General features: G+C 35.1%; 1 protein-coding gene across 9 annotated transcripts in view; it reads left to right on the plus strand.

The window, feature by feature from the left end:
* The window catches only part of TBC1D32 (TBC1 domain family member 32), an 85,558-nt gene extending 66,658 nt beyond the window's left edge, over positions 1-18,900 (plus strand). For 7 of the 9 annotated variants that reach the window (XM_027692222.1, XM_027692258.1, XM_027692229.1 and 4 more), the window contains 7 exons: positions 2,083-2,166; positions 10,869-10,938; positions 11,733-11,848; positions 12,809-12,963; positions 14,366-14,506; positions 16,278-16,466; positions 18,648-18,900. In XM_027692222.1, coding sequence (XP_027548023.1) covers positions 2,083-2,166; positions 10,869-10,938; positions 11,733-11,848; positions 12,809-12,963; positions 14,366-14,506; positions 16,278-16,466; positions 18,648-18,767 — 875 coding nt within the window. In that variant the 3' untranslated portion in view covers positions 18,768-18,900. Of the gene's footprint in view, positions 1-2,082; positions 2,167-8,860; positions 9,236-10,868; positions 10,939-11,732; positions 11,849-12,808; positions 12,964-14,365; positions 14,507-16,277; positions 16,467-18,647 lie in introns of those variants that run through there. The other 2 variants (XM_027692274.1, XM_027692292.1) reach the window with 2 other exon arrangements.
* The last annotated feature ends 4,311 nt before the right edge of the window (positions 18,901-23,211 follow it).

The raw sequence follows: 23,211 nt of genomic DNA on the forward strand, positions 1-23,211 counted from the left end.
TATGGCATACTAATAGTCATACAGTAAACATATAGCTAGTTAAAAATTTCAAATTTAATTTCTGCTTTTTACTATCTACAGCTCCAGGAATAGACACGTTTGCTCATTTTACACAAATATTTGGTATATTGTTTGTGGGCTAAATTCCACTAAGCACATTAGTGGAGATTAGTGAGCTTGTTTATTCTCCCAAAATGAATAAATTGTTACTCTTCTGTAAAATAAATTGCTTTTCCTAGCCCTATGTGGTTTATTAACCATGATTAAAAATAGCTACGTTATATTTAATTAGCAGTTTCTTTTCACTATAAGATTGCTTAGGAATATAGATTACATATGTAATTTTTTTTGTTTTAATTAATAGTCCTTTGCAATGCAAAATTAATTTTGTTACTGTTGGGTTTGTAACTCTAACTATAAATTCATGTTTAGCTGTTGTAGTGAAACTTCTTTAGTATTACCAAAAGTCAGGCTTTTAAAAACTTTTTATGGACTCATTTACTGTAAATTAATTTCTGTAAATGTTTTAAACAACTAATCAAAACAAAAAAAAAATCGTGATTTAATGTCAGTATGTTAGTTAAAAATGGTTGGAAGAAGAGTTAATTATCTTTATGATATCTTTTTTTTCATTGTTTTTCTGGCATAACAAGCATCAGACTGTGGGTAGAGGTTCTGTCTTTCTCCTCCTCCTCATTCCTGAAAGAACTTGCTCTGCAGTCTCCTGTGATAGTTTTCCTGTCAGCGAGGCAAATTCAAGAGTTTTTTAGTTTTCTCCATTGCACCTCCATCACAGATTGTTATGCCTTACTTGTGCTGCTACAGCTGCTCATACAGTTATTTGCTTAAACGGTGTAGTGGAACTAGATGATCTTTAAAGTCCCTTCCAACCCAGGCCATTCTATGATTCTACGAATTATTTGGTTTAAGACCAGCAAAACCACCTGTGGGTGCATGGAGTTATGTGCAGGAACAGGGGAACAGGAGCTGAAGCTTCATTGCTATTAAATTGAGGTGCTGCCAAGGAAATGGTAACATGCAGCCTGTAAACAGGAAATCCCATAAGTAGCAGCACTTGTTGTTCTCTAAATACACTCCCTTGCTTTGCATTATTGTGAGAAGAAGGTTATATCACTATGCTTTAAATCCTGTTTGTGGAGATAACAGCTGTTCATTGTTCTTATCTTAAATTCTTAATAAAGCTTACCTTCTACAGGCTTCCTCCCAGCAGTATGGGTAAAGGCTCCTTGTATCCATTGTTTAAACTTGTATGATGTCATGTGCTCAGTTGCCGTAGCCTCAGACTTGCAGAATTGAGGTATCAGGAACAGTTTTGATAATGATTTGTCATTGAGAGTTCTTGTTAACTTCCTGGCTCGCTTCCTCTCAAAGTGGGAGATAAGATTTCCTCCCATAGTGAACAGATGTCAGCATCTCACTCATCTATGCAGTATCTGCAGACTCAAAAGTTCCATAGCAAGAACTGAATAAGAACCTTCACGGTCATCGCTAACTACAGAATTCCCCAAAGGAAGTGCTCCTGTTGCATAATTTTAAGTGAATAATTTTTATCTTGTGATGGTTTATCTTGAGGGGGTTTTATATTGACTTTTTGTGTAAACAGCCCTTAAAACTTCATGTACTTTTGTTAGCATAATTTTGTGGTGGTGTCAGTTTTTTGTTGTATGTGAGTTGGTTTTATTTGGGATTTTATTTCCTGTCTACATACAGAGATAAATATGGTAAAATATTATAGTTTAATTATAGTTAATTTTCATTTCATATTGAAACCGTGTGACAAATTCTGAAGTAATCCTTGGAGGATATAGAGATAATATGGGACTCTCTGTTTACACTGAATATATTTTGAGTGAAGCTATTAAAATTTAATTTAAGTTAGGAATGGTGTTAGGAATGTGAAAGCACAATGCATGCTTTGAGTTGTTGCCCCATAAAAACATGAATAAATATGCAGGAATTTAAATAGCTTTACTTTCTCACATATTGTCATTTTTTTAATTAATGTAGTTCCACATTTTGTTCATTGCCTCTAATGTTTTAATGGGTTTTTACATTTTGCAGTTTTGGCAGAATTAATTGAAAAGTTCGTGTCACATCTTTCTGAAAGCCGAACGGACTGTTATTTCAGCACGGGAAACTATAAAGGTCAGTTTCCTAATAATTTATTGCCATGCAGCCTCTTCATATTTAAATTACTTTCCTTCTAAATGTAACTGTAGCGTTTTGGGAGTTGTTTAAAATGTTCTTTCACAGTTCAGAAATTCGTTACTTAACTGGTGGGAAATATCTCACTTTGGAGCAAAAGATAATGTGCTTGATTAAAGAGTACAGGTAATTATTAGTGATGGGCTTTCACATTTCTATGTGTGTAAGGGAAAAATGGAGATGCAGAACAGGTGAGGGTATGATTCAGAGTATTTGTTGACAGCTATTATAGCACGATTTGCAAAGCTGGTGGCATAAATATTTAGATGGTGTAAGCAATCTGGCACACCTTTTGAAAGCCCCACAACATATAATCAACTAAAAGGTATGCAATTTATATTGCATTAAAGGATATGTGTTAAAGAACTGTTATTGTTGTCAGAGTAATCTGAGTGTTAGTTTTTTACAGATGTCATGCTTACAGCCAAGAACAAAGGATGAATGATAAAGCTGATTTATTCTGAGTGTAAAGTAATGTATTTTAATGCTTTGAAGCACTGGCAAAATTAGAAGATTTAGAAGCAATGTTAATATCTGCTGGAAAATGCACTTTTCATTCTTTACTGTTTGTCCAGGACTCCTCTTAGGTTGTAGTTCAGCCATTTAGAGTACTTACTGTGCCACTAAGTGTGGAGAACTAAGCCTGCTTTGGGGAGAGTCTGTTATTTATACTGATATTTTATTTTCTTATCCATAGGATGCAAATATAGTATCCTTGGAGACTTCAGGCTTGCCTTTGAAGTTTCAAAGCATAAAACCCTTTAGTAATTTAGAGGCTCTCTTTCATTTATGTAGTGGCCTTTACTGTCTGAAAGCTTGCAAACAGAACACCCTCAATTTTATTTGAGAATCTGTCTCTTTGCTTAATGAAGAGAGTTACTGAAGTGTCACATTTTATCACAATTTTATTTTTTCTTAGAAGATCCTGGAAGTGTTTTGTGTTGTCCTGCATTAGATTGTCATTTACTTTTCAATTTCTTTTGAGTCAGAATGATCAATAAAATAATTTCATGGACTCATAAGGCTTGCTAATTACATATTTCTGACACTTTCTAATTCAAGCAATTATTTTGATTTTTCCTTTAAAACCTCACAAAATGTCTTTATGTTGTAAATTATTTATTTGACACCTAGACTGCCCCTCTTGCTCCTTGACGTGCATCTCTTTCTTTAGTTCCAAATACCACACATTCTCCAGTCAAATTGAAGGCCCAGGTGGGATTTTCTTTTCTGCCTTGGGGAATGTGTATCTCTCATTTCTTTGGAGAAAAGTATAGCCTGCAGACCTAAGTTTGCAAGGTTCTTAGTGTTTCCTGTTAAAAAAACAGGAAAACCCATGTGGTTTGAATAAGGGAAAAACTAACCTAGGGGAAGAACAAACATCTGTGCAGCCTCCAAATGGATGTCTTGCCCAGCAAATACAGCAATCCTGCTCTTTCTTAATCATGATAGCTAAGTGCTTCCATATAATGTGAAAAAACTCTAAGGAAAAGAAGCAGTAGGCCTTACTGTGTTCACTTAGATGTTGAATACCTTAGTTTTAATCCTCTCTTCTTAACATTTTGGTCAAAGCTAGGATTTAAAACACGTTCAGGAAGGTTGAACCTAGATCTTCTATGTAAGTGATTTCACCATAAACTGATTAGGTGGCGGTGGCAACACCACTGCATTATTTATCTAAAATTTAATGCCATCTTTGAAGAAAGACCACATTTGAAAATCCCGTGACAGTTGCATACATTGAATTAATATTTTAGGATGAAAAATCCCAAAAAATAGATACAGAGACAGAGATAACAGAGTGAAAGCCTCGGTTCTTGCTTTTCTTGAACTTGGCAGATTTTCTTTTCATGATAAACAACTCAGCCTGTCTGATACTGCTTTTTGTGTTTTCTGAATGGGCACTATTCAGGCACCATTGGACATTAATTCTGGATAAGTTTGCCTATTCAAATATCAAATAAAGGCTGCAACATTTAAAGGGTTGTCTGATGAACAGTTTTCATGTGCAAAATGCTTTTCATATTGCACGTGCTTTAATGAAGACAAGCTTGGAAATAGGAGAGTGAGAGATCTTCTCAAGGATAGTCAGTAATCTGGTGGTAAGAAACTGATGTGAAATGTAAGCAAAGGGCTCATGGTGTCTTATTGTGTTCTTTCCCTGTCAGCAACACCATTAGCACAGACTTCTTTTGCGTAGAGTTCTCCAGTCCAACAGAGAATGTTACTCAGTCAAACACCACTTGTTTCATCAAGGGTTTCTTTTAAGTTTTATAGGAAAATAGCTATTAAGATTTCATAGCACCTTTTTCAGAGAGGTGTAGCAATAAGGGTTGACCAGGGAAGCTAGTTTAGGCCAATAAATTAATACTGATTGACATGAAACAAAAGTCTGGCTCTAAAATTGAACCTATGATCATACTCCACTCTGAAACAGTAAAAGGACTTGATTGTAGAAATTGGTTGTATAGCTAAATTCACACTCATTTCAGGTTCTCTTTTACATCATAAAATATACAGTGTGGCATTCCTATGAAGGTAGGGTAATGCACTTTGAGTACCCAAGTGTGCATTATGCTTCCTATATTTGTACTGGAGAGATAAACAAAACACACTCAAATCTTTATCAGACCTTATTTGTTTAAAATTAGGTTTATCACTGATTGAATAATGAGTGATCAAATTTCTGTGCATTTCCCACAGTTTTCTACTAATCTTCATGAAGCATTGCGATGTCTTCAGAGAGAATTATTGAATGACATTATTTCACAGTTTCTTTTTCGTACGCTCACATGTAAGAGCTGTCTAAGCTAAATCCTAAAACTACTGTTACAGTAGAGACATTTTTCTGTATTAGGTAAAGTTAATAAGTAAGAAGGTAACATCTTTCTAGCTCCACATCTAAGTAAGCCAAACATGCACTTGGCAATTGCTCGTGTCCACCATTCTCTGAAATAAATTTGGGTCTGAGGAACTGGAAACAGTTTCTGATAGTTCTTTAATGAAGACAAGTCACATTTTTCATGAAAGTGGATTCAGTACAGCACAAAGATATTCAGTTTTTATCATATTTCTTGGCATGAGAAATTGATTATCTTAAAAAATGACAGCTTTGTAAACGTGTAGCTAGTTGTAATTAGAATAACACAGTCATCCATCTGCTGTGGAACCCCTCAGGATTTCAGTCTATTATAAAATTGCAAATAGGAAAAAATCAAATTAGTTTGGGTTGTTATCATTTTCAAGATGAGAGAAGGAAAAATCTGATAAACCACTATGCAGTTGCAATTTTTAATTATAAACCAACAAAAATCTTACATGAAGTTTACTTGCTGCTAGCAGCAATGACACTGCTGTGACGTGGATTGATGACTGAATCTGTGCGTTATGTGTTAATGATCTCTGTCTATTCCCTTTCCTAGAATTAATACTTTCTAGTTTGCTTTCATTTTTCTTTCTTCTTAATAAAACCCAAAATACTGAAAACCAAATCATTGATGCGTAGCTGTAATAGGCAATAGAATGGCAAGAAACTGAAATTTGCTATAGTATAAAATACTATGCATTATGCCTTAGGGATATGAAGTTCCTAAAACAGCCTCTTGCTCTTTCTGTTAGCAAATTCCAGTTCAATGCAAAAGAAATGTTTTGTGGAAATGTCTAAGTTTTCTCAAGGTTTCAGCAAACCCATTTATCAGAGAAATTCCATGTGCAGAGTCATTTAATATGTTGGTGTCTGTGCTTCTTAATTGACCTCCACCATATGTTGCAAACTGCCCAAATTTGGGAATGCTGCAACCTTTTTTGATTGGCAGGTTTTTTTGGTAGCTCTACTTTTGCAGATGCCCTTGCAGTCGAGTCTTCTTTTTCCAATGGACTTTCTGAAGCAGCTCCTCCATGTACTGCCAAAGGGACAGAACCTCAGGGATTTCAGGCCTTGGCCATAACACTCAAATGTCACAATGTGTTCCTTCTTTTCAATGAGGCTTAGTTCTCCAGCTGAACAAAATCTCATATGAACTTCCTACCATTAAATGAGCTCTTAATCTTTGAAGGGTCAGGTGGGTTGAGTAATGAACTAAGAAATTTTAAAAACACCAGTGGGAAGGTGTCAGTATAGAGCTGTTCAGAAGGAGTAGCAAATGAGAAATACAGGTTTTCAACCCCAAATTGGTCTTAAAGGGAAGGAAAAGGAAGGGCATTCTTACATTCTTCCTGCGTTATTTGATTAATCCACTTCTTTAAAGACTGTTCTACACTTTAAGGATGCTGTCAGCAGAGAGCATTTTTCCCATTGCCACTTTAGGTAATGGATTGAAAGCGTGGGTCATTCTTAATGAGGCTGTTGCCAAAAATAGCTTGAGTATTTGTTATGACCTATACATAAAGAAGCTCTAATATGAATATTTTGATTTTGTACTGTTATGACAAGTGTACTGATGACATAACATATACGTTCAATACTCGGGGTGGAATAGCACATGAGATTACCTATCTCTGAGAAGCCAACAACATTCTCCAGCAAGTACTCTTGAATGTTGTTTATACTGTCTCCATTCGCAGTTCAAATCCAACATAGTAATACGTTTTTTTGAAATAAGATTTTTTTATAGACAATTATATATTCTAACAAGGAATATGAGATTCAGACTGTCAGAAATACTCTAGATGAGTAGCCTGGTGGAGGAGGTGACACCGTCAAAAAATTGTAGCAAATGACAGAGCGGAACATAGAGAAACTCATGACTTTTGCTGTGCCCCAAGTGCAAATAATGTTTTAAAATAGAAAACTTTCTTAAGAACATCAGAGAGAGGATGGATACTGACAGAACATAAAGATTTATATTGACTGCTTGGGCACCTGTCCATGGGCAATGTTTAGGTACCTGTTGAACAATAAGAAAAAATCTGCTCTTTTTTAACAAAAAAAATAAATTATGAGTTCCACAATTTCAGTTTATATGGACCAAGCCAAGGACTAGAGATCTGATAGCAAACGTACCTACTACATGCTTGTAAGATTTTTGAAGTATCTGCAGGAATAATGCAGGTGACCCTGGTTATCATGGGATTTTCAGAATCCAGAATGCTTGCAGAATAGTTACTTGCATAGTTCCTTTGAATCAAAAGTCTTTTCCATCCATACAAAGAAAACTCATCTTTCTGAACATCACTGAAGTTAAAATTTAGCATGCATTAACATTTTCCAAAGATCATTTATGTAGACGTAAAAACATTTGGCCAGGGCATGAGGGAGTGAAAAAGCTAAATCAATAATGTGAGAGCTTTAATAATCTTCTTCACTCAACACAAAAGGAAGCCAGTCGTTTCTTTGGGGTAACAGCACTTTAAAGAGGGAAATAAATTAAATATTATCTAAAGACCATACAAGTTCTCTGAAATATGCTGTAAGCTGTTTCAGCTTGGCATCCTGTCATTTCAGTATGAATGCAGTGTAGCTCGTTTTCTGATTTAAACACATAAAAGATTCATCATGGTAAGAGGGAAAATGAATAAGAAAGCAATCTTTCATGTAAGTTGTAAAGTTGATTGAAGTCTAGTCTGATGAGAGAGAATACTACAGAATTGTGTATGCCAGTTAACTTACTCTGAAATGTTTATAGCTATAGATCGAGTTCAATAATTATACGTAGGAGCCTTTGGAAATCATGCCTTATGGTGGTCTGATTTTGCGCTCCTGAATGCTACAAAACATTCTGAAAAGTACTGCCCACTGAGGTGCTTTCTATTATAACAATTTTTTAAAATTGTACATCAGCTCCCAGAGAATTCTGGTATCCTTCAAGTCGCTAGTTTAATTTTGGCTCAATTTCTAGTTTACAGTGTTTTGCATTTTTAAAGAAAGAAGTGTAAAATATCTGTTCAACATAGATTTTTTTGTTTTATTAGATAAATAAAAAGGTAGCTACCAAAGCATGTTTTTCATTCCGTTTAATAATAGCCAGAGTGCTGTATCATGTTGTTATTAATTCACAGTTCAGAGAGGTGTTCTGGCCTTTGAGGATAAACGGCATTCTTATTTAGAAAACTGATATGTCCATGCCTTTTGTTATGAAGACTATTGTGTTTCAAGGCAGTTATATCTGGTGTATTAAAAAATATCTGTCAAATAAGTTTTGTAGAAAATTAACTGAGTGTATTGATTCAGAGGTATGGGCATCATTACAATAGTACAGTCACAACATTTTCCTCCAAGCTTACTAGTCAGCTTTTTAATCGTGGATTGCAATACGCAGTATTTAAATATTTCCCTTGGTTTTAATAACATTTTTCTAAGTTTAATGGAGCATTTAAGGTTTCTAGGTCCAGTTTTTAATCAGTGGGAGGTTGTCCTTTGTGTATTCTAAATGACTTTATAGTGTTCTAAAGCCTAGTCTTCCCACTCTTTGAAGTGGTAAACCAAATGGAAAATAAAAACTTTTTACCCAGGACAAAGAACCATAGTTTGCATGTTCCCATCGTGAGTTGTGGATTAGCAGAGTACAGAACTATGATTATGTCAAATACAGTGGTGTCTAAAAGCAAGAGTTTTTGCCTTGATAAGATACCGTGTGATAGAAAATTATTATTCAATCCAAACTCTATGTTAATTTTATCTTCTTTAACAATACAGGGGAAAATATCAAAAGGAAAACTGATAGGGAGAAAACCCGTTTCAGCAACTAACAAATTATTACAACAGAGAAGAAAAGACAATGAGAATCAGTGAAGTCAGTTGTAGTTTTTTAATGTTAATGAGAAATAAGCATTTAGTACTTGTAAACTGTTACAAAATGGAAAGTGGGCTCAGACTGTGGATTGAGCTATTCCTCATTACACCCTTGCTGGACTGGAATCCCAGCTCTTGCATTGCCACCTGCAAGAAGATCCATCTCAGAATGTAGGCAGAGCTGTATTGTGGCTTAGAGGTTGATGTACCCCTTGCATCTCTCTTGCCATTAAATAAATGGTGGTGTTAGGAGTGAATTAGCCATTAGCCATCACCAACTCATTCAAATTCCCCCTATTTTCTAAAATGTAAGTATGCCTCTTGCCTTCACGGTTGCATGCAGGAACTTGAAAATGAATTGACTTAGTATGGTAATTGCAGACTGAGCAAACAGGTAACTTGGAACAGGAGCTGTAAAAAGTTAAGAACTGTTTCAGTTATCTCTGGGTTTTTAACTGAAAGGCCCTGTAATTTTATAAGTATTCTTCCAAATATTGCATTGCTGGTATGCTATACAAAAGGTATTGAAGCTTCTGTTCTTCGGGTAAAAAAACCCCTCTCTGATGTGGGTTTATATTTCAATACCATCAGATTATTGAATAAATTCATTTTACTTGAAGGTCAGTTGATTTTTCTTATACATAAATGTATTTGTCAAAAGTACAAGATAATTTCTCATTACTCTAACACTTTAAATTATTGTCCTCTGTGAAAGTTGTAAAACAGAGTGAGGGTTTTTTTCTTGCCATACTCCCTCTGCTGAATTTTACTGCTTCATTTTTGAGTGTAATTTGTAATTTTGTTGTATTATTTTCTTCATAAAAATTTCAACATACCTCAACTCGTTTGAGCAGAGTGCCTTTTTTTGGGGGGGTTGGTGGGGCTTTCCTTCCTGAACCTATTTCATTTTTAATCCCTTAGTCCCTGTTTGCTTACCGGGAACATAGAGCCTTTACTTGAATGAGTAGCAAGGGAATCCTTCAATTTGATTTCTCTATCTGTCTGAGGATATAGAAAAAATACATATTAAGTTACTGTGTGATCTGCTTAATCAGATTTTTACATTTATCATTTACATGAATACATTTTAACTTCTGCTGCCATATCTATTACATTTTTAACAAATGTTGTCAGTTATTAGGGTTTTTTATTTGTTTCATTTGTTGCTGTTTTTTAAGTAGCGCTTTCAAAGAATTATATTAAAGGTTTAAGCCCTCAGTTTTGTAACTCGTAATATTATTAGACTGTAATGTTTGTCTGAAGTATAGTTCTATTAGATGATACATGTTCATGATAGAAAAAATGCCCATTTTTAATTGAAATTAGAATTTAAAATTTAAGAAAATACTACAGCAGAGGTTTCTTTAATTTTTCTAACTTGGATTTTTAATTTAAACAAATACAGAAAATGGAGTATGTGTTACTGTGTGAAAAAAATGCATAGAAATACAGGATTTTTAAAATCCATCAGTTATAAAGTTTTCTGTGATTCATATCAAAATAGAACTTTCTTTAATAAAGTTGGAATTACTGCTAAGAGACTTTAAGGCTACTGGAATGGAAGAAAATAGATCAGAATATGTTGCCTTGCCTGATTTCTAGGCAAAAAATGGTAAAGTACTACTAAGAAATGGGACTGAAAATGGTGTTGCTCGCTTACATCATGCTGTTAAGCTAATGATAATCATATTAACTGTGAGGATTTCCTTATAAAGAAGGTGATTTTCATAAAAAACAATATATGAAGAATGCAGTTTCTTGATGTATCCTTTCCAAACTCTGCTAAACTAATTTCGAATAAGAAACAGTTCTGGAGAATTGGTATGCATACATAAAAGAAGCTTTTCATTCGTATTCAGTTAAAATCATATTTTCCATAATACTTTATTTAATTTATTTCCTTCTGTTTTAGCCATGGAAATAGATGTGAAGAAAGAAAGCCTTTCATCTGTGCAGCAGCTTGGTGTTGAAATGACAGTCAGGTACATGGTATTAAAATATTTCCTTAGAGTATTTCTAGGATTTGTTTGATTTTCATGGAATGACTTTAATGATGCTTAATCCATCAACTCATTGCTTTATACTATCTAATCCAAGATAAACTTCAAGAAAATGAATTCTAACTGTAAATTAAAAAAAGTCTTAGTACATAATTAAATTATCTTTACAGATTATATATGCTATTATCCTGCATTTTTGTAAAGACTAATTGTAACTTGCTAGTAAGATTTACCATAAAATTGCATTATCCTGAATTATGTGTCTTTTTTTCCTTGCATTACTTCTCTAAATGGTTCTGTTTAGCTAAGCTTACTTATATGCCATTTAAACATTTTATTTGGCTGGTAATTTTCAGAGCTGTGATGAAGAAAAAGCTAAGATGTCTGTACTTTCACAGGTTGCTATCTTTAGCAGTAATATTTGAATTCTGATTATAATAATTACATGTACAATATAGTTATATCGAATTCTAAATATTGTATGTGAAGAAACTGAGTCCTGTTTGAGTACTTGCTCCTCCCCATGACAGTCTCCAAAACTGAACTAAAAGGAGTTTAGGTGAGGAACTGTAACACTGAGTAGATGATGTTTGGTGTGTATCCTTCCTAGGTGGAGCATAATAGGTTTTCTTTAATCATTTATGTGTACATCTACAACACAGTGATGAACAATGCTATGACAGATTTACTGTTACAGGACTATTAAATATGAATTCTTGCTTTTAGGAATTAAAAAAAGTATTTAAACAGTTTTGGTTTTGAACTTTTTGTGCTAGATATGGAAAACATTTAAACTTGCTAAAAGAAGATGCTGAAAATGGCCTGTGTTTCGTGTTAATGAATTGTGAGAAATTCCTGAAACAACAGCAAAGAACTGTGGTATCTTCGCTTTGTATCCTTTGTTGATGGTATAAATTATATTGCCTAAAAATGCCAATGGAATTTGAAGTCTTGCTTTGGGCTTTTGGTAGTGGCATAGATGTGTAATATTTACGGAAAACAATTTTTAAAAAGCAGCACTTTTACTTTGAGAATCTGATAAGTTAAAATGCACACCCAGTGCACCCAAGAAAATGTTCACCCTTTTGTTCCCATACTTTTTTCAGAAGTGCAAGTCTCATTCATTTTCATCATTAACTGTTTTGGAGTGGGATCACATTTTTGTATGTTATAAAGAGTCTGCAGCAATGCAGCTTTGAGCATTAATGAGTATTTGTGGTACTTCCACAATACCAGCACTGTTAATGGTTTTGCCTGTGTAATGATAAGTGAATGTAATCTGATCAACAGGAATGTTTTGACTTCTGACTCTTTTAGATCTAATGTGGAACTTGTTTTTTTTTAAACAAAACAGATACACCTTTCCAACAAGCTTTGCTCTATTCTATTCCATTAGACTTGCGTATCACTCTTAAATACACTTAAGATATATTAGTCACAATATGCTTAATTTCGTTTTTAAAGCTTTTCTTTTACTTTGTTTTTTTTTCTATAATTTTAACAACTCATGTTCTCCACTGTTCTCCTTTCTTGTACTTTATAAGCACACTTGTTTTGGTGCAGGGTTTTTTGCATTTGCTTGGGTTTTGTTTACTTTTGTTGGTTTACCTTGACTACTTATGGACTGAAAGAAAATTAGTGTATGGGGAAAACAAATTGTTTCTCTTAATTCAGTTTGAGAGACAATTGTGCCTCAAGATGCTGCCTTCTGTGCAGCTATATTCCCCTTGGCCCATGTCTAAAAAACCAGCTCTTGCCTCTGTGAGCACGGCCTGGGGAGGAGAAGGGCTGTAGTTCCTGCAGGGCAGTGAGGAGGAGATCTCTGCCTGAGTTCCTTAACCTTCTCATTCAGGCTGCTTGCAGGAGCGCTATGCTGGCTATGACTGGTTTGCATCTTCCATCTTCCTCATAATGTCAGGGGACAGGGAGAGGACGCTGACGTTTCTTCAGCGATTTTCACGTCTTCTTGTTTCAGCATTTCTCTGGCTACCAAGACTGCATTTATCTGTAAGAATTTAAAATCTGTGTCTTTCTGAAAGGCAGCTTTGAAAGTTTATAAGGGAGACTTGATTAATTTCCTAATTTTGGGAGGTTTTTTTGTTTTTTTTTTAATGCATTAAGTTTACATTAAAGCCCCCTAACTAAATATGTAGCCCTGGAAAATTGTCTCAGAACAATATAGTTTTGACAGTTGCTCAAATTGTTGTTTAAAAGGAGTGAAATATCAAGGGGAGTGATAGTAAAGACAATGTTATTGAATCTTAGAGCTGGCAGTAAAGCAAACCTCGTTAGTGGCATTAAATTCTGTGCGAAGGCTGCAATACTGTTGAATGACCTTTTTTAATTATTATAGTGTGCAAGTCTATCCATCTGATTTTTTTTTAGTAAAAGTATTGGTTTTGAAATTTACTTGATACATTAGAATGTATTTACTAAATTTTAAACATTCTTACTGCAAAAATACTATGTGATTGAGAATTTTAAATTATCGGTGTTTTGGATCAAGTTTGTAGTATAGAAAACATCATTTCTATCTTTCATTAGGGTGTTTCCATCTATTTAAAATAAAACCCTTTGGACATTGTCATGTTGCCTTGAATGTTTTGAACATACACTCTAAACCAACTCTAGTCTCTACTAGAGAACTCTGGGGTATAAGATGCGTGGAGTAGATTCCATACCTCTTCTACATGTAGAATAATGTACGCATTAATATCAGTAGATCTGTCTTGTCACTAGAAGGGATGACCGTATTGGTCCATTCACAGCACTGAGTTTGGCCCTGAGGTTGTTCCAGCCTAATGAAATTCGTGCTGAAATTTGCTCCATTGTGTGAATATAATTGTGCTGAAAACCATTGGTGCCAAGGACTCATTACCTAGAAACTGGGCATTGATATCCAGAGCCTTCCATAGGGATAAAACCTCTGCTGCTTTTGCTGCACAAAATAGAATTTCACTCATACACTCCACACGTCCTACAAAGAAATGTGCTTACAGAAAAAAAACTTCAAATACCATAGAAGTTCCATTCCACCAGCAAATGGGGAAAAAATCCAACAGAAATTGGTCTTTTTTTCTTTCTGTTCCTTTGTTTAAAATATAACAATGGTTTCTCCAACCCTTTGACAATTAAAAAAGAACTAATGTAAAAAACTAGACTCTAATTAAAAGGAATAATCAGGATATGTTATCAACACTTTTCTTTAGTTTTACTACAAGTTTTTATTGATGGTAGTGTGTCCTTTTTTGTTTATTCTGTTTCCTGTCTCTAAAATAATCAGAATTACTTATCTTACGTGTAAGTGTATATTTTTATATATTGTTCTCAGCAAAGTATTATAAAAAACAAATTTCTGTAGTCTGTGATCCTATTCCTCAATTTTTTTGTTGATGATTATGTTAACCAGATTCACCTGCCTGTTACAACAGTGGAATATGGCATCCATCCAGTCTATTTTTGCAGTGCTCACCACATTGAAATGTTGCTGAAAGCTGAGTTGCCACTTGTCTGTTCAGCCTTCCACATGTCTGGCTTCACTCCATCCCAGGTAACTGATCAAAGTGTATTAAAGTATCATCAACCTTTTGACTTAAATGCACAAAATCAAGAATGCTGAGGAACTACTGTGGTTTTTTTGCGCAGCGCTTGTGTAGTGGTTATGAAACGGGGGGTAAGAGATGGTATTGACCACATAGTGACTTAGAGCATCTGAAAATAGAAAGCACCTGACTGGTAGAATAACAACAGTGTACTGAAGCTGATGACCTTCTGTTACATATTCATGCGGAAAACTTGATATAAATAATATATACTAAATGTTCATATTTAGCATTAAAACTAAACCAAGTATCTGGAATAATTCTCTAAATTTTCTATAGGTGGGAAATGAGTAATTTGGAATAGTTATATAATAGGAAGCAGTTCCAGTGATATTAGAGCAAAATTAATTTTATATGAGCTACCATATCTATTACAGTCAGGTAACACAATATTCTTTTATAGTAAAGAGATGTTATTAAAGAAGAATAGTTATCTATAATGATAGCTTTCATTTTGTGTACTTATAACAATTCTTTGGTATGAAGCATTACTTATAAAGACTGCAATCATGATGAAGCATAAAGAGCTTCATGCAGTAATGAGTTAGATGGCCAATGCAGAAGACATTGCACCACAGAAAGAAAGCTTATTGCTGTGCTGAGGCAAGGAAAATGTTGTTCGTCTTACGCCTTCAAAATTCCTTTTTGCTGCAAGATTTGCAGCTGAAGAGACTTCTTAATGGGGGCAGATGCCAGTGTGGTTCAGGTATTGCTTAAAATAGCTTGGAGTTGGTCTTTGAGAAGATTGGCAGATGAGGAAATTTATCTCAGCATAGGAATGAGGTGCTTAGAATAAGGTTCCTTCTTTTGGGGTGTGAAAACACATGGGGAGAGTCACTTCTTCACCTATTCTTGTGCAAATTACACTTTTTTTAATTGTGTGCCCTCAGTAATAGACTAGTTACTGTTCTAAACTGCTGGCAAGGATTTTTTCATCTATTTATCGCGTTACTGAAATGCCACTGGTGGGTGCCACTGTATCTTTTGTGTGATTTTGCAGTTCTACTGCAGCATTAAAAAGAAACAAACTCTGAACTGTGGAAACAGTTCTGATGTATTTAAGTGATTGTGTGCATCAATAAATACCTCAAAACAGATTTACTGCCAGAGTACGGCTGTTGTCATCTAATTAGAATCCTGGTACTTCTCCTGCTGCATATTTTTAAACACTTAAGGACTGATTAGCAGAAGATTTGTGGTCTAGAACTAAATGAAATGTCCAGTATACATCTTAATACATTGTAATTTAGAACAGGAAAAGGAGTCACTAGCTGTGTTCCATACCCACTTCATTAAATGAAAATGTGTCTTAAGGAAGGGCCTAATATTCACTTATAAGGCAAAGAAGTAATGTAAAGGAAAAACCACATTGAACACACCTTCATCACTGTCATTGCCCTTTGGGCCACATTTAAAACAAAGTCTTGAAAAAAATGACCTTTGCTTTCCTTGGACTTTGAGTCTTATGTCTCAACCTCAGGAGTTGCTAGAATATACTCAAATAAGTGAGATGCATGGATGCAGGGTGTTAAGTTTAGGTGAACTTGCTAGAAGTCTGTTCAGAGGCTGTGCTTTAAAAATGGTGATTCTTGGCTTCTTTTGTACATCATCCCTTTAATTGTTATAGGAAAAGAGTTCTATCTTATAGAAAAGAGATAAAGCTGATCAGTTATGACTGTCTACAATGATTTAATTATATATAATTTCATTCTCATCTAGATTTGTCTGCAGTGGATAACTCAGTGTTTCTGGAATTACATGGACTGGAGTGAGATCTGTCACTACATTGCTATCTGTATTTTACTTGGTCCTGATTATCAAATATATATGTGTATTTCTGTGTTCAGACACCTACAGCAAGACATTCTGAAGCACACTGAAGCCCAGGATCTTCAGGTTTTTCTTAAAGTAATGGTTTCTTTTTTAATTTTTCAATTGCTGAGGAGAAGCAAGGCTCTCAATACTGAAAACATACTTAATCTGGAACTCTTACTGAGTTTCACTTAGTTATTTTAAGTGAGTGGGATAATACTTCAATTTGATTCATTCCCTGGCAGGAAACTGTGGCATAGTATTTTCTAGAGAATAGCTTTCCTGTGTTTTGTCCTAATCAGTTCCCTTCATAAGCAAAGTAAATAGCCACAGTAAGGCATGTATGTGGACCCAATCTCATTAAAATAGATGCTCTCCAGAAAAGGTGAGTTTACACAGTGGTCTCTTACTGAAGCTTGAAGAGATGTGGCAGCAAGCTCAGCAAGCTTTCATATTGATGAGATGGCAATTACTGTACAACCAGCCACACAATTTCATATCCTTTTGATATTATAAATTATGTTTGGGTTTTTTTGATTTTTTGCAGGGTACTGCTTAGCTGTAGCTGCAGTCACAAATGGATACAATATTTTACTCTTCTTCACAGAGACATTTTTGCCATTTTCTCTGGTCTTTTTTCTCCTGTCAAAAATTCTTCTGAGAACTGCATCTTAGTCTGTCCTAAGAATAGTAGTTTTCTGACTAGTTTGCATCCAACTTACATATTCTTAAATGTGAATGATATGTCAGGTCAGTCAGTTTCCTTGAAAATGTTCGGTACACAGTCTAATGAATGTATTGTTTAGTTTTCCCTGGTTTTGGACAATGTGGCTTAAAAGCTACATCTTTATGGCATTACTGGATAGTATATGTAAATTATAGAAGAGAGAATTTGTATGTTGCCACTTACAGTATAAACAGGCCAAAGATTTGACATGGTGCTGTTATATTAATGAGAAATTAAAAAAAAAAAAGAAAAATAGAACCATAGAATGGTTTGGGTTGGAAGGGACTCTAAAGACCATCCAGTTTCAACCTCCTGCCATAGGCAGGGACACCTTCAGCTAGACCAGGTTGCTCAAAGCCCCATCCAGTCTGGCCTTTAGCACTTCCAGGGGGGGCATCCACAGCTGCTCTGAACAACCTGTGCCAGTGCCTCACCATCCTCACAGTCAAGTTCTTCCTAATATCTAATCTAAACCTACTCTGAGTTTGAAGCCATTCCCCCCTGTCCTGTCACTACACGCCATTCAATTTCAGCTATATATATGATATATATATTTTATATTCCACTGTAGTCAGCCTTCTCACAGTGCATGAAGAACAACTTGAAAGGTTAAATTGTACCTTCGCTTTTGCCTGTGTATAGGAGAGCAGAAATACAAAGAAAGACCATTTTGAATTCCTGTTCAGATGCCAAAGTGCAGCCTTCCAAGCCTGAATGTATGTTCTCAGGAGAATTCCACTTAGCAGAGATGCACAGTCAATACACCAGACGTACAACATGTGTCCACAGGGACTGTCTGGCTGCAGAGAATTTTTTGCAACACATGGTGCCAGCAGTGGTAATACTGATTAGTAGATGAGGGGTACACAACAGCAACGAATTCACCCATTTTACCTAACTATTCTTCAGGATCCTGCTTTCCATGGTGCATCTGCCTTCTCCCTCTAATATAGTAGCCATTACAAGGAACATGGTCTGTTTGTTTCTTTTTTCTCAGGGCAACTTCTTTTACTCTGTGTTTTGGAATTGCAAAGAATTACTCACTTGTGGTGATGCAGAAATACTTTGGTTTTATTTAAGCACTTCATACAGGTCTTCCCCTTATCACTGATTCTAAAAATATGCATCTACTATTAATCTCCTGGTTTTCTTGAGAATCTGGCTGCATATAAAAGCCACACTTATCATGCCCCGTGTTGGTGTAGAAATCTTTTTTTCAAAAGAATATTTTAGTACCTGGCTTTCCCTTCTTAAAGCTTACTTTGTTTTTCTTAAAAATCTTCAATGTCATGCTCTCCAAAAATGAGATAGACAATATCCACATGAAATAAAACTATCTGATACCAAGTCTGTAATTAGAAAAAACTGTCTGGAAGCAGATCTTGCCAAATATGTATTTCTAACTAAATTGTAATAAAATCTATTTTAAACACCCAGTCTATGACAAGCAGAACAAAATGGGCTATCTTTAGAAGCTTAGAGTTCATTAAATTTGAGTTGTGCATCTTTTTTTCCTAGCTAATAAATGTTTTTTGTGTGTATTTGTTCAGGAAGAAGCACTCCATGGATTTCAAGTGAGTGATTATTTAGACTACATGGAAAAGTTGGAGGCAATCTACAGACCTATGCTGCTGAAAGACATGAGGACCATAAGAGTGCAGAATACATAGATGAAGCAAACAAGCACTTTATTTTCCAGTTTTGGTTACATCCTTTAAAAGGATGCTGATTGATTGATTGATTGATTGATACATCAGTCTCACCTAAAATCAACCAGGCTGTTTAAATGTACATACTGTAAAATAAATAGCAAAGATTTTCAGAATATAGTTTTTCAAAATGAAGTACCTTAAATTTGATGACCAAATTTTCCCATACAGGCTATGTGCACAGTCTCATTTTCAGTTAGCAGAAGGCAACTTGTAGGATGCTTGATCTTATAAAGCCTTGAACCTCTTCCCAAGTCATTCTATCATTGTCATCTCCTTGTAGCACAGTCCTAAAACCTTCATATTTTGTTAGGGTCTGACAGAGGGAATTTTTTTTCTATTTAGGAACAACTGCTAGTGTGTGTTCATGTACACAAGAGGTCAACAAATGAAAAACAAATTCTCTGTTCTGACTTTGTGGATAATGTTGAGAAAATGGGTTGTTCAAAAAATGCAATGAAAAAACACTTTATATTCCTGTCTTTTTAAGAGTAAAATAAATAATTTTATGTTATAAAACATAATTAGTTTTCTTGTCTTAATGAAATTATAATCTTTAAAAATTATAGTTGTTTTTCAGAGATATGAATAGCAGGCCACTCAAGGGTTTCTTGTTCACTTATGCAGAGAGCGTATGTCACATGGAAAGAAAATCTCAAATTAGAACAGTTATTAAAATTTATTCCTAAATTTTGTTTATTAATGTATTTATATGGAAAAATGGAGAAAAACTGTGATCTGTTTTGCCTCATCCTTACCATCACTAGACATGTCTTCTCTCTCCCTCATACCCACTCTATATTTTTTTTAGATTGTTTGTTCTTTTAATTTTGGAAGATTTTTTTCCCCTCTTCGTTTTTGTATTTTGTTGGCCTCTTCTGTTCAGGGCTTTTCAACTGTACTTAAAGGTATTCTCTCAGTAGATGCAATAATTCCCATTTCTCTCTACCCTATATTTTTCATTCTCTGCTACAAGAGGCATTATGGTGAAGTGGACTTTGGTCTGTTTCTCATATACCACCTCACCTGTAGAACTTTCTGTTTCAAAGCTCTGTCTCATAAGTTACTCAGAAGTTCACTGCCTGAGTATTGGGAAGGTTGAAAGAGTTCAGACAGTGGGATTAGCTTGGTTTACAAGGCCAATAGGTTAGGTATCAGGAAAAGGTTTTTCACCCAGAGCGTGGTTGAGCACTAGAACATGCTTCCCAGGGAAGTGATCACAGCACTAAGCCTGTCTGAGTTAAGAAGCATTTGGACAACACTCTCAAGCACATGGTATGATTCTTGGGGTGTCCTGTGAAGGGCCAGGAGTTGGACTTGATGATCCCTGTGGGTTCCTCCCAGCTTAGCATATTCTGTAAGGTTCAGAAACTCTCTTGGAGCAAAACTTTTAGGAAAATTTCAGAACAGAGGCATTCACGCAGGAAGTGAGACACGCTTGTCTGCTTTTTTCTCCTGTAATACACTACGTACAGAACAGGCATTTGTTGCGTTTTGACCCACAGCCTTCCCCTCAGAGTAACTGTACTGATCTTTTGTAATACTCATTCATTCATACAGATAGTTTTGACTGATGATCTCTTGACTTCAATGTGAAGGTTGAGCTTGTCTTTTTGCTTGCCAAGCTTCAACCAAAACTTACAAGCTTGTGGATTTACGAAGTCTTTCCATAAAACTGCCTAGTGATTCTTTAGTGACATCAAGTTCTTAAACAGCTTTTTGTAAACAAGATTATTTTTGGCTTGGTCTTGAACAGTATACCTGTTCTTACCACAAGATACTCATTTTCCCTTAGTAAATTTACAACAATTATTCTGAAGTTTCTTGACATTTGTGCTTCCTCCTTCAACTACCCAGAGTTTCTAAAAGACAAATACTGAATATATATTTTTATTATTAGATCTATGCATTCTTAGGATTTCAGTTTCATTTCAGCCCAAGTAATAGTTGCACCACTTTAAATTGAAGTGAAAGGCCCCATTTCTGCAGTTATCTTTAAAGAGATTTTTGGTCTTGGTAATCATTTAGCATAAAAAGTTGGTAAATTGATCCATACCTTGTAATATCAGACCCTTAGTACCTTGATGCTTCCAATTGCTTCTTTATCAAAGAAAAAAGATTTAGCTTCTCTAGCAAAAAGTTACTTACTAGCTGTATTTTTAGATGAAGTCATCTTTATACTGTGAAGCATAAGTAATCAGCATAATTGATCACGTGTCTACTGTAGCTTGTTTAGTAACTAAGCAGTATAAATTCTTCAAATGCATCCTAGTTATGTAGGTAGCATTACCAGATGGTGTTACATAGTGCAAGTTAGGCATTAAGTAATTCTTTATTTGATTAAAAAAGTAGGGAAAATGCTATGTTTTGTCAACACCTGCAATACTATTTTCTTTACAGAATGTCTGGAATCCCAAAATATTTGTATTAGAATGCATGATAGAAGAAATCTTTTCAAAGTCTAACAGAAGCCACAAATGTTGAATTTAGACTTATTCAATATTGTTACCACATTCCTGTGAGATAAACTAAACATTACTGTACAGTTCTTGAAAAATAACTTTGTTAGATAAAAAGAATATCCATACAGAAATTGAGCAGATACACGAATTCAAATTATAAAACACATTAGAACACGCGGAAACATTTCTGAAATTATATGCAACCTTAGAGTGAACACTGACTAAGGTTTTGTCACTAATATCTATTTTACTGACTGTGCATTTCATAAGTTCAGGAGTTTATCTTTTTTTGCTGTCTAGCAAAAAAAAATATGTTTTAAATATTTTTGGACTTTTGTGAACTGTGTTATCTCACCCACATTAATAAAAGAAGCTGTCAAGGATGAGGAAAGAATTATGACAAGAACTGATGGAACAGAGTATTTGCCTGACACAGAGGCCAAAGAATGTTATGACTTCCGTAATACCTGTTCTTTTAACCTTAATAGCAGTCTCTCTTTTTTTCAAGGTAACATTTTTTGGAATATATCTCAAAACAGCCAAATAACAAACATCTGGATGGTGACTAATACTAGAACACTAATATGTATCTGTTTCTAGAAATGCCATGCACTTTTCTAAAGAGACCATGGTTGATTACCAATTACGAAGTCATCAGTTCCTTTAGCAGCAGCAGAAGTTTGTCAAGGAAATTGGCTCTTGTGCTAGGATTATGAGTAACCCAGGGACTCTTGCCACCCAAATAGCTACCATTTTGTATTCCTTGTCCCCCAGCAAAGACAGAGGCACTGCAGAGCTGACCCTAAATATTAACAACTTTCATCAATATTGCATCAAATTAATCCAAAGAGGTACAGTACACAATAACAGGGAAGAGGAGTCAAATACAAATAAATCAAAAGCAAACAGCCTGACTACCAAGTGCTGGCATTGATAAAAGCACTTTTTGAATTGCCTCCAGCAATTCAATCAGCTGCAGTTTCCCCATCTGCAAAACAGCTGCATTTTCATACAGTCTGTGTAGGTGCTGAGATGATTAATTAGAGAACATCGTAAAACATTTAGTGCATGAAAATTCTATGCAAATGCTAAATCTTAATACCTGCTAATAATATAAAATCCCATTGTGCCCCATGACAGAAACAGGACATTGACACATGTTACAAGTAGACTGAAATAGAGCTTGAAGTGATAGTAGTCAGGGAAACCAATCTCATCTTCTTTGGATCAAAGACAGCCTAAAAACAAATGACCATTTTAACAACAGATACCTGAAGACATGCTCATTATGTTGTATTACCCCCAGTTTGAGGACTCCCTCATCCTGCTTTGCTCATTTATATATAAATTTCTCCATTCATCTCCCTATTTTCTTTCAGGGAACTATTTAACTGACATGTAGACAGTTTCTATCTCTAAATCTATTTGTATTTTCCTGGTTGCCTCTTCCAGTTTCTTTTTCCCTGCTTTCCATCTTGATTGTATCTACCTCAGGCTTTTTCTCTCTCTATTTTTAGCTGTCTCATTGTTCCCAATCCCCAGTGACAATCCAAGCACTAAAGGATAAGAAGTGTTTCCTTGCTTGTCCCTAAAATGTGTAATTAAACATGAGGTAAAATAAACATAATCATGCAACCCCCCCCAGACACTAACTAAGTCTCCAGCTTGGAAAAACTGAGAAGCCAGTTGTAGGAAGATGACACTCCCAAATAAGCTGTCAGCAGTCCTGACCCAGGCTCCTACTGGAGGCAGCTAAGCACTGCTGCCTCTGCCTGTCTGTCATATCGTCCTGACCATCAGTTGGGATGCCATACTGAATAGAAACATCTGTGTTATTTCCAAAAGACATGCATTTTCCAGACTACCTCCTTCAGCTTGCCTCTGCAGCATGATTCAGCCTTTTCAGATAAACAGCAGGAATATAGCAAAATATTTTTCATCTG

The sequence above is a fragment of the Neopelma chrysocephalum genome, unplaced genomic scaffold, assembly GCF_003984885.1.
Source record: "Neopelma chrysocephalum unplaced genomic scaffold, ASM398488v2 Primary Assembly neopelma1_23, whole genome shotgun sequence".
Taxonomy (NCBI): Eukaryota; Metazoa; Chordata; class Aves; order Passeriformes; family Pipridae; genus Neopelma; species Neopelma chrysocephalum.